Source organism: Marmota marmota, unplaced genomic scaffold, assembly GCF_001458135.2.
Source record: "Marmota marmota marmota unplaced genomic scaffold, marMar, whole genome shotgun sequence".
In the NCBI taxonomy this organism is placed as follows: Eukaryota; Metazoa; Chordata; class Mammalia; order Rodentia; family Sciuridae; genus Marmota; species Marmota marmota.
Genome location: NW_026000082.1, coordinates 21,379,150 through 21,393,703, shown reverse-complemented (window position 1 = coordinate 21,393,703; position 14,554 = coordinate 21,379,150). Strand labels below are relative to the sequence as shown.

At 50.9% G+C, this 14,554-nt stretch overlaps 2 protein-coding genes across 3 annotated transcripts in view; one reads left to right on the top strand and one right to left on the bottom strand.

Annotated features, from left to right (window-relative positions):
• The window catches only part of Szt2 (SZT2 subunit of KICSTOR complex), a 50,774-nt gene extending 40,063 nt beyond the window's left edge, over positions 1–10,711 (top strand). Inside the window, exons 57-72 of the mRNA XM_015485131.2 lie at positions 21–121; positions 193–369; positions 542–809; positions 912–991; positions 1,078–1,203; positions 1,325–1,524; positions 3,679–3,769; positions 3,982–4,062; positions 4,145–4,219; positions 6,526–6,739; positions 7,101–7,254; positions 7,394–7,516; positions 7,625–8,030; positions 8,137–8,253; positions 9,634–9,702; positions 9,854–10,711. Coding sequence (XP_015340617.1) covers positions 21–121; positions 193–369; positions 542–809; positions 912–991; positions 1,078–1,203; positions 1,325–1,524; positions 3,679–3,769; positions 3,982–4,062; positions 4,145–4,219; positions 6,526–6,739; positions 7,101–7,254; positions 7,394–7,516; positions 7,625–8,030; positions 8,137–8,253; positions 9,634–9,702; positions 9,854–9,997 — 2,426 coding nt within the window. The 3' untranslated portion in view covers positions 9,998–10,711. The remainder of the gene's footprint in view (positions 1–20; positions 122–192; positions 370–541; positions 810–911; positions 992–1,077; positions 1,204–1,324; positions 1,525–3,678; positions 3,770–3,981; positions 4,063–4,144; positions 4,220–6,525; positions 6,740–7,100; positions 7,255–7,393; positions 7,517–7,624; positions 8,031–8,136; positions 8,254–9,633; positions 9,703–9,853) is intronic.
• On the bottom strand, positions 10,708–13,230 carry Hyi (hydroxypyruvate isomerase (putative)). 2 transcript variants are annotated; one of them, XM_015485142.2, is made up of 8 exons: positions 12,836–13,230; positions 12,633–12,744; positions 11,806–11,920; positions 11,557–11,635; positions 11,416–11,465; positions 11,242–11,311; positions 10,997–11,113; positions 10,708–10,867 (listed from the first exon to the last, which is right to left on the bottom strand). In XM_015485142.2, coding segments are annotated over exons 1-8 (744 nt in total). In that variant the 5' UTR covers positions 13,035–13,230; the 3' UTR covers positions 10,708–10,865. The 2 variants fall into 2 exon arrangements, with proteins under 2 accessions (XP_015340628.1, XP_015340627.1); XM_015485141.2 differs by having other exon boundaries at positions 10,979–11,113; positions 12,836–13,228.
• Positions 13,231–14,554: the final 1,324 nt, after the last annotated feature.

Here is a 14,554-nt window from a genome sequence, read left to right as displayed (position 1 = left end):
TGCTTCTCCCCACCCTATAGCTGCCAAAGCTGTGCAGCGCTTTGAGCCAGGAGGAGACGGGAGCTCAGGGCGAAATGCTCCCCGACAGAGGCTCTTACTGCTGGAGGTTGTGGACAAAAAGGTAAATGTGGGGTCAAGGACTTGGGGGGGAATGATTCTGTGACCCCACTGACCCCAACCCCTAACCTACAGCTACAGCTGCTGACCTACAACTGGGCTCCAGACCTGGGGGCAGCCTTAGGCCGAGCACTGGTTCGCCTTGTGCAGTGGCAAAATGCACGGGCCCATCTTATCTTCTGCCTACTCAGCCAAAAGCTTGGGCTCTTCCATCATTATGGCCAGTTGGACTTCCCCGTGCGAGATGAAAAGGTATTTGGTCTGGCTCCCCCTCTGGCTCTGGCTAGAAGCTAGTGAAATGATGCAGTAGGGAAGGGACAGATTAAAGGCAGAGGTAGCAGGGAAGGAGTCATAGGAAACCCCGGAGTGATAGAGGGTCTGGGGCAAATGCCACAAGCCCATTGTGACCCTCCATCTCTCCCAGGAGCCAAACCCATTCCTGCTTCCAACCATGGAAGTGGAGACCCTCATCCGGAGTGCTAGTCCCCCACTGAGCCGCGAGCAGGGCCGGCTGAGTGGGTCCTCTCGTGGAGGGGGTCCTCTTCCTCTGGACACATTCCCCTTCGACGAAGCTCTGAGGGACATCACGGCTACCCGCCCTAGCTCCACCCTTGGTCCTGTGCCCAGACCTCCTGATCCTGTCACCTACCATGGACAACAGTTCCTGGAGATCAAGATGTCAGAACGCAGGGGTGAGAGCCCTGAGCCAAGCAGTAGGGAGGGGAAATCTGTGGAATCTGGGAGGGAGAGGGGTGACAGCTCCTGGGGCTACTACTAATGTCCCCTACACTCAGAGCTGGAGCGCCAGATGAAGATGGAGAACCTGTTTGTAACCTGGCAGCAGCGTTCTGCCCCAGCCAGCATGCCCATCAGTGTAAGTTACCCCAACCTGCATCCACCATGGGAATCCTGTGCCCTTCCCCAACCACTGCTCTATTGCTCACTGCCCCCAATCCCCAGGCTGGAGAGCTGGAGACCCTAAAACAGTCATCCCGCCTTGTGCATTACTGTGCGACAGCTCTGCTCTTCGACCCAGCTGCGTGGCTGCATGGACCCCCAGAGACATCTGGGCCCCCTGAAGGACAGGTGATGCTTCAGACTCCAAAATTTCTCCCCATAGATCTGTTCACCCCCACAGTGGCCTTCATTCCTCCACCCCTGTCTGGGTGGTTGACAGTGGGTAGAACCTTCATTTCCACTCCCACAGAGGCGCCATCGCCCTGAGTCAGGGTCTGGGAGTCGAGAGGCTCCCACAAGCTGTGAATCCTTGGATATGCCTCCACCAGGAGCCCGTGAGGAGCCTTGGCTGAAGGAGCTCAGCTTAGCCTTCCTGCAGCAATATGTGCAGTATCTGCAGAGCATAGGCTTTGTGCTGGTTCCACTGCGGCCCCCTTCACCCGCTCGCAGGTGAGCCTGCCCCTCCTTCCCTCTTCATAGCCCTTCCTCTTCACATGGTTCCTACTTTGACAACTTCAACCTTGTATATGTTCATCATTTCTGGATGGCATGCATACATGAGGATCTTGGACACTCCCATGCAGCCTTCATGCATGTCCTGCAAACCTCATAAAATTCACAGAACTCATGAGCACATCCATACAGAACTGGGTGCAGTCTCACTGAGTTTGTGCCCACCCACACCTCATGTGTTTATATGTTTGTTCATATGTTCATACACACAGGAATCTCGTATAAATGAGTATCCCTCTCCTCCAATTGGGGTTCAGAGCCTGAGATCTTTAGTCCTTGTTCCCCTGGGCCCAAAAGCTTCTAATAAGCTTTTGTGTCTAGGTCTCACTGATTTGTGTGCTGGTCATCCTTTTGGCCTCCTGAGATCCAGTGTCCTTTTCTTACCAAGGACATTTGCCTTGGGCCTACTTGCATCACTGTCAGTGACCTGTTCTTGGTCATGTCTCTCCCTGGCCCTACTGTCAGGTCTGACTCTTTGGAAGGAAGCTCCTTCTCTTACCACCTTCATTTCCCCCTGCACTCACTGGCAGCTCTGTGGCCACATTTCCCATCTTGCATCAGATCTCAGAGTCCTGTTTTTGAGGTCTTCAAGGTCTGTGTTCCCAGTCCCTTCCCAGTGGCTATGTGAGAAAAATGGTCTGTTCACATCACACACAGTTACTTTTGTGTCTTCATACTTGTAACTTTATCAAGACATTTTCTTGCCCCTCTCCATTTTCAGTTAGATACTTTTATTTATTTGTTTGTTTGGGGTACTGGGGATTGAATGTAGGGGCTCTTTACCAGCAAGCTACATCCCCATCCCAAGCATCTGTCCCCCAACTTTTTTTTTTTTTTTTTTGAAACAAGATCTCACTAAGTTCTAAGGCTGGCCTTGAATTTGCAATCCTTCCACCTCATCCTTCCCAGTTGCTAAGAATACAGGTGTGAACCACTATACCCAGCTTCTGTTTTTTATATAGATATAGATATAGATATTTTTTTTTAAGTATAAAATATACTTCTTTCTTACCCAAGACAACTCCTTGGTCCAGAAAGCCAATTCTGACTCATTGGTGTTTTTGTAACCACCTCTCTTCTTCCCAGGCATACCTCTCTTGTCCAGGTACTAGGAAGAGAAGGCCCCTCCTGGGAGCCCCATCCCTGATTCACAGTGGCCAGCTCACTCCTCCACAATCCCAGTGAGGAGTGGCTTAGTGTGGTTCCCTGGACAGCCAGTGCCTAGCTTTAGGAGCTTCTCTAAAAGACTGTAGTTTATACCTCTTTGTTATATCTCTTTGATTATGAAATCTGAATTTCTTTTTTTTTTCTTTGTAATGCTGAGGATCAAACCTGGGGTGTAAGTGCTCTACCACTGAGCAATATCCCAAGTCCTCAATTCCTTTTTATAAGACATTAGGTTTAAAAAACAATTTATAGTCAAGCCTTCCTTTCTCACCAATCTTTGATGATCACCAATCACTACTTAAGTCTTATTTCAATTTTCTTGAGGATTAAATGGGACATTTTGTCTGCCAGTGACCCAAGTTTTGACCCCCAGCAAGAGTTCTGGCAGTTTATGGCTGCTTGGTATAAATAAATGAGACCCTTTCTGTTTTGTTTACTGTCCTTTCCTTCTTCTCATCTCCCCTTGCTTCCCAATTAAGAATAAAGAACAGTAGGCTTATGAAATGCTGGGACCACCATTCTCTAATCAAAAGAGAACAACTCTTCCCTCTGAGAAGAGAGTTCTTAATAAGGACATCAAGCATCTCCTTGAATTTTCCTAATGAAGTCTTAGGCTTCATCTTCCTCCTCCCTCTTGTGTTCTCCCCTCCTCTTTACTAGTAGAGAACCAGGATGTGCTCCCCTCCCCATGAAGCACAATTCACTCACCCATAGAGCAGCATCAACTGTGGAGAGCTTTGCCCTGCTGTCTAGACCTAGACTCTAGGCCCAGTCTTGTCACTTGCTCACTGTGGGACCCTGAGCAGGTCCCCTTTCTGAGCCTGTTTCATTTCCTACAAAACAGTTGCATGTAAAATGGTCTGCTAACAATAATCCTTCACCCCTAGCCTGCTTCAACCCCTTGCCTTTCTCTGTTTCCTACAGCACCAGCCGGCTGCGTGCCATGGCTGTCCTTGGAACAGAAAGTCGAGGCTCCTTCTCCTGCCCAAAAACCAAGACTGAGGGGAGCCCCAAGGTAACTCAGTTTCATATAATCTTGCAGTTAGCAAGTGTCAACAACCCTGGATTATTTCTCCAAGGCACCAGATTAGTGGCCCTGAGTAATGGTCTGAGGTTGCTGAGCCCAGACTGACACCACTAAAGTCAGGGACCCAAAGGACTTCTATCCTGCTGGTTGGTTCAAGGCTGCTGAGCCCCCAACACTTGCCCCGCTTTTCCTTCCTTCAGAGTTCTGGCTCTCCAGTCACTACCTACCACCTGCAGCGTGCGCTACCTGGAGGCATCATCCTCATGGAGTTAACTTTCCAGGTGAGCATGGGGAATCACTGAGTGGAAAGAACCAAACCCACCTGTCTCTCACTCACCGGACTCCATCTTACCCTCCCTGCAGGGCTGTTACTTCTGTGTCAAACAGTTTGCCTTGGAATGTTCCCGAATCCCAATGGGGCAGGCTGTCAACTCTCAGGTATGTGAGAGGGACCAAGGTAGGTGATGGACAATGCTTAGGCATAGTCAGTGCAGCCTCAACAATGTACTGTGGGCAGCATGGCTCCATGATCTATCTAGTGGGTAATAAAAATAATGTAGCGGGCAGGCTGGCCCAGTGATTGATCTGGTGCCATAGCCTGGCTACGTCAGTGGTCATTCTGCATTCTGGTGCTGTGACTGAACCACCTACCAGTGTAACCCTGGGTAGTCCAGTACTGCATCCAGCCACAGCACCAAGGCAGAAGGCAGTCTATGGTCTTCTGGCACTAACAATAGCTACCACAGTGGTCATGCATAACTGTGGATAGCTGAACAATAAGGACATTTGAGCACAGTGGGTAGGTCAGTGCCATGCACCATCCTGGTCTAATCTAGAGATGGAGACAGCCTGGCATTGTCTGTATGTCACTAACACTGCGAATGAGGACCATAGTTCTGACCCACACAGTGTACCCCTGGCACTTAAGTTGTTATTTATGTCCCTGCCAGTCTGCCTCCAGGCCAGACCTCTGTATCTCAGGAGAGCCAAGCACTCACTCAGGAATGCTCACAGAGTTGGGTATCAGGTGAGGTCAGGGACCTGGAGCCCTTGCTGTGTTTAGTTAGTTCAGCTCCTCAGGTTTCCAGGAATGCCACTCTAGGGCCTTGCCTAGTATTTACCTTTCTGAAGGATTAGGATCTGACAGGGTCCAGTTCAGAGAGCATAGACTTCTCTCCATTGTGTGGGGCTCATACTGGCAGCTCCTATCGAGCCGTAGATGGTTGCCTTTGATTTATGTGTGGATACCGGGTCACTGAAGATCACAGGATAATGTGACTCAGAAAAAAGCGTGTTACATTTATTTGCAAGAAACTGCTTGGGCCAGAGTGCTCAGAAGGGAAGTATGGATGGGCTTCTTGACCTCCCTGTGGAATTGAAGGGAAAGACCCACCCCCATTACTTTCCTGAGCTTCCTTCTGGCTTCAGTGTCCCCTGATCTCCCTCCAGCTATGCCCTCTCTTATCTAACACTGCCCAGGTTGCTAAGTTGCTTCATGATTATCATTGTCCATGAAGTGCTTAGTGTATATACTAGGTAAAAACAATATTTCTTTAGATAAGGAGACAGGTTCATAGAGGATTGTCCCTGGACACACAGTTCATCAGGGGCACTGTTGGGGTTGAAATCTCAGCTCTCCTTGTTTGTTTCATCACACTAGCTGTAATTCAGGAGCTTCTCTAAAAGAAGCTCATTATCTCCATGGCAGGTGAGGAAACTGAAGCACAGAGAGATTGTGACTATGCAAGGTCATAAACTAGTCTTGAATCCTACAGTCATTTGTTTCCTGCCCTATTAACTCATAAGCCCAGTGCCCCCAGAGTGGCTAGGTACATTCTGCCATGCCAGCACCACACATCCAGTTTTTAACAGTTATGGTGATTTCCACCAAGACTCATACCCGTTTCATGTCTCAGTCTGCCTTCCTTCTTCCATCAGTGGTTCATTCACAGGCAGGCAGGCAGGCCTAGCCTTAACAATTGCCACCCACACCCCAACAGATCAGGATACCTATCCCACCTGGGGGAGTGTTCCAGAGAAAGCTTGAAGAGCAAGTAGGAGTTAGCCAGGTTGGGTTCAGGGAGAACAGCCTTCTCAGTGAAGGGCACACAGGTACAAAGTGTAGAGGAGGCTAGACTCTGGTGGGGTCTAGGATACTGAGTAAAAAGACCCAGCCTCTCAGAATGGTTCTAGAGTGATAATATGGTATTAAAAACTGAGAATAAGGGCTGGGATTGTGGCTCAGTGCTAAAGTGCTTGTTTAGCATGTGTTCAGTCTTCAGCACCACATACAAAAAAATAAAGGTCCAACAATAACAACAAAAAATGAAAATAAATCAGGTGTAGTCCCAGCTACTCAGGGGACTGGGGCAAGAGGATCATTTGAGCCTAGGAGTTCAAGACCAGCCTGGCAACATAGGGAAATCCTGCCTCAAAGAATGTAGTGAGCAGTCTGGCCCAGTGATTGATCTGGTGCCATAGCCTGGCTACGTCAGTGGTCATTCTGCATTCTGGTGCTGTGACTGAACCACCTACCAGTGTAACCCTGGGTAGTCCAGTACTGCATCCAGCCACAGCAGTACTGGGTTTCCCCTAGAAGCTGTTCTGGCAGAGGGATTTCTGCGAGGCCCACAGTAACAGAGGAAATCTGTCAAGCTTCCTCTTCTCCAGAAGGAGGGAAATATGAATTGGGCAGCCTGTCCTGCCACATGCTAATAGCTTGTTCCCTGCTGCTGCCTCCCCAGCTGTCCATGCTATTCACAGAGGAGTGTGACAAGGTGCGAGACCTGATGCACGTGCACTCCTTCAGCTATGACTTCCACCTGCGCCTTGTGCACCAGCATGTGCTGGGTGCCCACCTGGTGCTGCGGCATGGCTACCACCTCACCACCTTCCTGCGACACTTCTTGGCCCACCACCCTGATGGACCCCACTTTGGCCGCAATCATATTTACCAAGGTTGGTGCCCAAGAGCAAGCCAATGAACCCCAAAACGATCAGGCCACAAGGTGTCTCCAGGGCTGGTAGAACCATCTGCCAGGGCAAGTGGTCCCCTATTGTTAATTGCCCATATCATTCATCCTATGTCCCCGTTTCTATTCTGGGTCTGTCATATCTAAGTTAGGCCCAATGTCGTGTGTACCCTGCCCTCTGTTCTGAGTCTCTTTTCATCCTATCTCAATGTTCCATAGAAACTCAGAGCTCCCCAGGAAGGCAGAGCCACTCGCCAGTTAGCCCTAGCAACTGCCACCCCCACCCCACCAGATCAGAGTGCCTGTCCCAGGCTTAGTGTCTGCTGTCTTTGTGACCTTCCCCTTAGGGACACTGGAGCTTCCCACACCACTCATTGCTGCCCACCAGCTGTACAACTATGTGGCTGATCATGCAAGCTCTTACCACATGAAGCCACTACGTATGGCCCGGCCAGGGGGCCCAGAACATAATGAATATGCCCTAGTGTCAGCATGGCACAGGTAAGACTGGAAACACACTATGTTGTGGCTGAGGTTGGGGTCACACTCACAAATAGGGAGACCCATGTTTTCTTGGGCATAAAGGTGGGGTTGGTTTCATTAGCATCTCATTGACGTCTTCCCCACCCCCACTGCACAGCTCTGGCTCCTACCTAGACTCTGAGGGACTTCGCCACCAGGATGACTTTGATGTGTCTCTGCTCGTCTGTCACTGTGCTGCACCCTTTGAGGAGCAAGGAGAAGCTGAGCGGCATGTTCTGCGGTCAGCAGATCCCTCACTTTGAACATGCCCCTTTCCCAGCTGCCTCCTGCTCCTGCCCTGTGTGTGTCTTGCTGTGACCCCCCCACTCTCCTGCCCTCCCCAAACCAGGCTGCAGTTCTTCGTGGTGCTCACCAGCCAACGAGAACTCTTCCCCAGACTCACTGCTGACATGCGCCGGTTCCGGAAGCCACCCAGACTGCCCCCTGAGCCAGAGGCTCCTGGGAGCTCAGCTGGTAGCCCTGGGGAAACCTCAGGGCTTGTCCTAGTCCCTGGGCCAGCTCCTTTGTTCCCACCACTGGCTGCAGAGGTGGGCATGGCCCGGGCACGGCTGGCTCAGCTGGTCCGGCTGGCTGGTGGGCACTGCCGTCGGGACACCCTCTGGAAGCGCCTCTTCTTGCTGGAGCCACCAGGACCTGACCGGCTAAGGCTTGGGGGGCGCCTGGCCCTGGCAGAGCTGGAAGAGCTCCTAGAGGCAGTCCATGCCAAATCTATTGGAGACATTGACCCCCAGCTGGTAAGAGACTGGACTCCAGAAATTCCAAAGACAGCCAGGGTAAGAGGGTAAAGGAGTCTTAGGAGATACAGGAACAGTGTATTCAGAGCTGTGGACCCTCTCCCAGGACTGCTTCCTGTCCATGACGGTCTCCTGGTACCAGAGCCTGATCAAGGTTCTCCTGAGCCGTTTCCCCCAGAGCTGTCGCCATTTCCAGAGCCCAGATTTAGGAACTCAGTACCTGGTAAGTTCCCTTGACCCTCCTCCAAAAGGAGAATCATAACAGAAATCCTCATCAAAGATGACGTATGTCCCCCTCAAGGAGCTTAGCCAGACTGCACAAGCTCTTCCCTAGAGTAAGACCTAGATGGAATATGACTACACAGATACATGTAAAACCCTTGAGCATTTATCCCCAGCATGTGATTTGCAGAGAATTAACTAAGAGCTTTGCCCTCAACGGCTCACCAAGAACACACACCTGGGCTTGAAATTCTGAGGACCAAGCTCTAGAACTGGCAACCCAAGGAGCTCTCAGAAATTCATCAGTGATTGGTCTTGGAGTCTGGAGTCCCAGAGGGAATCTGGGCTTTAACACCTGGTTACTCAAAGTGTGATCCTCAGATCAGCAGTGTCAGCATCACATGGGAGTTTGCTGAAAAGCAGATGGCACCCTCACACACACACTCAAATCTGCATCTTAGCAGTATCCCCAGGTGATGTGTACATGATAAAGTCTGAAAGCAGTGGCAGAGCCACTGTCCCTAGCTGTAAAGGACAGGTAGGGAGAAAAGCACTACTGTGGTGGGCACGTACCTAGGAAATTACAGAGACTAACCAGATGGGCCCAGTGAGAGCTGTGATTCAGGAGACGAGACATTCGAGAAAAGACTGCAAGTGAGAAAGTAGGCATCAGAGCCTAGTGAGGGGCCCCGCAACATGGTGCTTTGTGGCGAGGAGCCATGTCTTGAGTGTCATCCAGAAACCAAGGTCCATCAGGACAAGGCTGCAGTGGCATAGGTGGGTATGGGCATTTAGGGTGCTCCTGCAGTGTTGGGAATGCTGAAGCAGAAGTGGGTTTGGGAAAAGGGTAATGAGCTCAGCCTGGGCCAAGTTGAGCCAAGGACCTTCACTGTCTAGAGGTGTGTGGATCAGGGATTGCGCTCAGGAGAGAGACCTAGGCAGCATCCATGTGAACAAGTGGTATGAAGCCTTGCAGGGAGGAGAAATCACCCAGGGCTGTATCCCAAAGCCAAGTGTTAGGGAGCACCTGGACATTAAGGGATAGTTCCAAGGGTGGGATCAGAGATAAGAGACCCAGGACAGGAAATATGGAGGAGACATCATGCCAGGGATTGTGAATTCTCCCTTGCTGGTTGGCTTCAGTGTGCCAAACTCTGTGCGGGGCCTCTAGAATCATTTTGAGGAGGGTGAGACAGGCTGATTGGCAGGCCATTGAGCATGTGGACTGAGATTCCGTAAAGACAGGTCCAGCTAGGCTTGGGCATGGTGTAGAAGGCCTTTCCTCTTCCTGCCATCTCCACAGGATGCCCTGCAGGAGGTCAGCACCCCACCCCCAGTGAGACAAACCTCACTCCCCATCTCACATCATCTGTCACTACAGGTTGTGCTGAATCAGAAGTTCACTGACTGTTTTGTGCTAGTGTTTCTGGACTCCCACTTGGGAAAGACGGTGAGAACGGGGACTTTGTGTCAGCCCAGTGGGAGGCTGTACTCCTGATGATCACCTCAGAGCCTACTGAGGTTGGGGTGCCTACTCTTCCTGAGCCCTTCTCCCTGTCCTTTTCTGTGGCCTTCTCTCACCCTTACCGTGTTCCCCACAGTCTCTGACAGTGGTTTTCCGAGAGCCCTTCCCAGTACAGCCTCAGGACAGCGAGAGTCCCCCTGCCCAGCTGGTCTCCACCTACCACCACTTAGAGTCCGTCATCAATACAGCCTGTTTCACCCTCTGGACCCGCCTTCTCTGAGGAAGTGGACCACTGGACGCCACTGTACATTGAATCATGAATCTATAAGATTGCCCACCTGAGGCATGACTAATCAGCCCTCTCAGGCTCCAGGGCTAACTTGCACACTGAGCGACACCAAAGGCTTTGTGAATACTTCTGGGGATTTACTGCTGCAGCCTGGCAGCAGGGACTACTTCCCCAAACACTTGTAGCTGCTGACCAGCCCAGGACTCTAGGGGGTAAGGTCAACTCCCTAAGGCACCCATCCCCTCTCAGACTCCTTAGACCTTCTATAAGGGGACAACTCCTTCCTGTCCACCTGTTAGAGTCTTGGGAATTCTTCACAGCAGGCAATAAGCACTCACCCCTTAAGCTCTGCCAGAATCCTGCCTCCCACTATGGTCACTGTTAGCCACCTGCCCCCCTTAGCCTTTTGGTCTTCATTCACACTTGGACATCACTGCCGGACATTGCTATTGAGATGAAACCTTGGTTCCTATCTGAACTCTGCCTTTGAAGCACATGTGACCAGCATCAAGCTCCTTTACTCTTGGACCCTGGTTCCTCACTTGTAAGTGAGGAGGAAGGCTCAAAATCTCTCCTTTTCCCACAGCAACTCTGGCACCAACTGGAAGATTTGAGCATGAGCTGTGTGTCCCTTCTCAATGGGAGACTGAAGCATTAGACACTGTGTGTCCTCTACCCCATAACATACACATATGAAAATGTTCAGTAAGTTGTCTTTAATTCAAAGACGATGACTCGGGGTACTCACTCATTGCCCCAGAGAGGCATGTGAGTAGTGTGCAGGACCTCACTGGACAACCCGTGGGTGGCCCCGCTTATCCCAGTATGAACGTAGCCAACTCAGACCCTCTACTGTGTCTCCTGTAGGGAAAGGGAGGCAGTGGCATCTCAACTTACCAAGAGAAAAATAGCCCCTGTCCAATACCTGTCCCTCTAGAGACTTCTTCCCCAGGGCTACACCTGGAACCTCACCTTGAGGCCGATACTCACAGCCCACAAAGCCTTGGTAGCCTTCATCTTCCAGCAGCTGGAACAGATAGGGGAAATGCAGCTCTCCAGGGCTCCCTGGCTCCCCTCGGCCAGGGACCTGTGCCACCTGTACGTGCCCTAGGGACAGATGTGGAAAGACATGGGGCCAGGTTCCTGTTGAGGCCTAAGAGACAGAGACAGGGGTGGACAGGCAAAGGAAGCAGCCCTGCAGATGGAGAAGGTGCAAAGGAAGGGAGCCCTCTCACCAATGATAGGCAGGAACTCCCGAATGTTTCCCGTCAGGTTCCCATCCATGATCTGCCAGTGGAATATATCCTGGAGAAGAGAATACTATATAGTTGGACCTCTCAGGTGTCTCCCACCATTTTTCTTATATTTGGAGAACAGGCTCTCAGAAGCACCCCCTTCCTCCCACTCACCATTTGTAATTGGAGGTTGGGTCTTCCAACCTTCTGTAAGATGGCAGCCGCTGGGAAAGAAGCCAGGGAGGGGAGCCATTAGACTCATGGAGACCACAGGAATCAAAAGGAATGGGAGGAAGAACAAGGCTGGATTCCTACCCTGCTGGGGTGTATCCAGGAAGTACTGGGGATCAGTGATACGCGTATTAATGGGCTCCAGCAGTCCCACGAGGTTCTCCTAGCACCATATTGGATTCTGAATAGGACTCCTTCCCAAGTTTGTTCTCCATCAACTACTGGCCAGCACACCTGTCAGTCGGACCTGGGCAGGTGCTCACCCTTGTGCCTCATCTCTCCTCACTGTGCACCCCTCTCCCTACACACATGTAAATGCATATTTCCACTTACCTGAGCCAAAACTCCAGCTGCATACCTTAGGTTCTCCAGAAAAACTGTCTCCATCTCACCCGTGACTGCTGCTCGGTCAGCCCCCTGGGGTACTCTGCCAGCCATCAGGTGGATCCTATAAGGAAAATGGGACTAGAAGCTTCATGCTATTAGTTCCCTGTACACCTCCTCCCAGATGCCTTCTGATCATGCTGACCCTTACCCATCCCTCCAGGTCTGTGGTCCATACCACCCTGGTGGGGGGGTTCAAGCATCCCCTCATCCTCAGGCACTCCTGTGTCAGCCCAAGGTCAAGTCTTTTCCGAGATGCCATCTTAAGGTCAACCCATCATTCTGCCACAGGAACCTCAAGTCTTCACCTAACTCCTGTACTTTCAACTTCTCCTTTCCCTTGGCCTTCCCCTCAGCCTGTAAACATGTTTGATTCTCAGTATTTTAAAATGATTTTGACCTTTGCCCTTCTTGGGCATTCCATGCTGCCTATGGACTTCCTTTCTATAGCTACCTGTAAGCAACTTTCTCTAAACCCAGTCAGGATTAGGTGCCCCCCCCTGTTCCCACAGCCTTCTTGTCCTTCATTGGATCCCAGGCTATATTTAAGTTGCTATCTCCCTGTCAGACTGAGCTCCCAGCATGGGATCGGGGCACGGATGTGCATGAATGCATGGCAAACAGAGAAAAATACACAAACACAATTTACAAAAGACCAACTAGAGGGCTGAAGGAGGGCCAGTAGGCCCAGGCCCCTAAGTCCCGGCGTCTCAGAACTGGCGACCTCTTCTCTGACCCTGACTCTACAGTCTTGGGAGGGGGATAGAGCAGGATACCTAGGACAGCCCAGAGCCTTGGCGTACAGCACAGCCTGCTCCAGCCCTTCTCGGAAGGCCGCCTGTCTCCCGGGGACGGCCCCCAGCCCCATTTCCCTCTTCTCCTGGTCTCCTGCGGAGAAAACGGGCCTCAGTTCTAGCTCAGGGACCCCGTGCTTCCCACGCCGCGCGCCGCTCCGGTCGCCTTCGGCCCCGGGACTCACCCGGGGGCGTGTTGATCAATACCAGCTGCAGCCCCGCTGCCCGCGCGGCGCGCGCCAGAGCCTCGGGCGGCTCCGCGTACGGCCAGGCCACTTCAGCGGCCTCGAAGCCCGAGCTGCCCGCAGCCCGCAGTCGCGCAGGGAGGTCGGGGAGTTCCGGGAACAGCCAGGACAGATTGGCGGAGAAGCGTAGCGGAGCCATGCTGCAGCGACAGGCCAGACCGTGTCTGCTAGCCACCGGAAGACGGAAGGCCGGCGGGCGGCGCCAGCGTTCCCTGGGCTGGCCTTGCGAATCCGCGGGTGTGGGTCTGTGGTTAGAAAAGCAATGTGTTGGAACCTGCGACAATGCAGAAAAGGACCTTTTTCCACTGGAGAAGAGGAAGGGCGAGGAGAGAAGGAGGCCGAGAGGCCGCGCGCGCCCCCTGGACTGAGAGCCGGAAAGGGGCCGTCCCAGGCCAGGTTAAAATAAAGGAACGCGGGCTTTAATACTTAGTACTCCCTCTCATTATTTAAAAAAAAAAAAAAATCTGCTAATTAAAGATTTGAAAGTTATGACCAAATAAAGAACTATTATACCACCAGGTATCACACCACTAACCCCTTAACTATCCCTTACAAATTAAAAAGTAAATGTGCATTTTTCTTAGAAAATTCTGATCATGTTGTATATGCAGTTATATAGCCTTTTTGCCCTTTGTAATATCTTGTGGGTATTTTCTGTGTTCTTCAATAGTCTTCAGTAATTTCATTAAGCTGCTCATTGTTGCATACCTAAACAGCCCATAAATATCATGCTACTCCATTGATAGACATTGTGGGTGCTATAACAGCACTTTAATGAACCTCTTGGTCCCCATTTTTGCATCTTTTTTTAAAGATTCCTTTTCTAGGCACGTCCATCACAGTGTTTGTCCTCAGTTTTTGTCCTTTATAAGGGAAACTGACACACCACTGGTCAGCAGCTATGGGCTGGCTATCTCCTAATATTAGCCCTGCTGATTTGGGCCAAGGGAGGGACACCTGATCCAAGAGCAACCAATCCACAGACAGATGGAATAACTCTTACTTAAATAGTTTGGAAAGGTAATCTGGCCAATCAGATTCCCCTATGGAGAGTTCAAACAAGGAAAAACTGAGAGTTAAGAAGTAATGTTGCCAGTAGTTGACTGGGGTTGTAAAAACTGGACAAGCAGGAGTTAGATGGTAGAGAAAAGATAGAGCAGAGAGGAGGCTAACAGTTCTAAGGGGAAAAGCAGCACACTGAGAATCCCCTGCTGTTCCAGGGCAGCCCAAACCCACACCTGCTCCTAGGTCTGTGCAATTCCCAAGGTTAGGATGTTCCCAGTTTTCTGGGTTCCCTCATCTAATTAGCCTCTTGGTGTTTTCTGAAATAATTTGAATGAGTACACTTTCATCTATGATAACCTACTGGGCACACTCTTACAGGTAGACTTAGATGGCCAAAAAACAAGAATATGTTCTTGATGGATGTGCTAAATTGCTTTTCAAACATGTAAACTTATACTCCTAACAACCCACGAGTAAAGTCATTTTGATTTGTTTTCTGTGCTAATGTTGATAAAAGTTCAAGGTGCACCCAGTACCTGGCTTCCACTATTTGTTTTGTCACTGCTCTCTACGGGATCCCAAGCCAGCCCACTCAAACACCTAGGGTCCAGTCTCATCCTGTCGTTAATCCAAGTACTTGTCAGGTTCCATTTC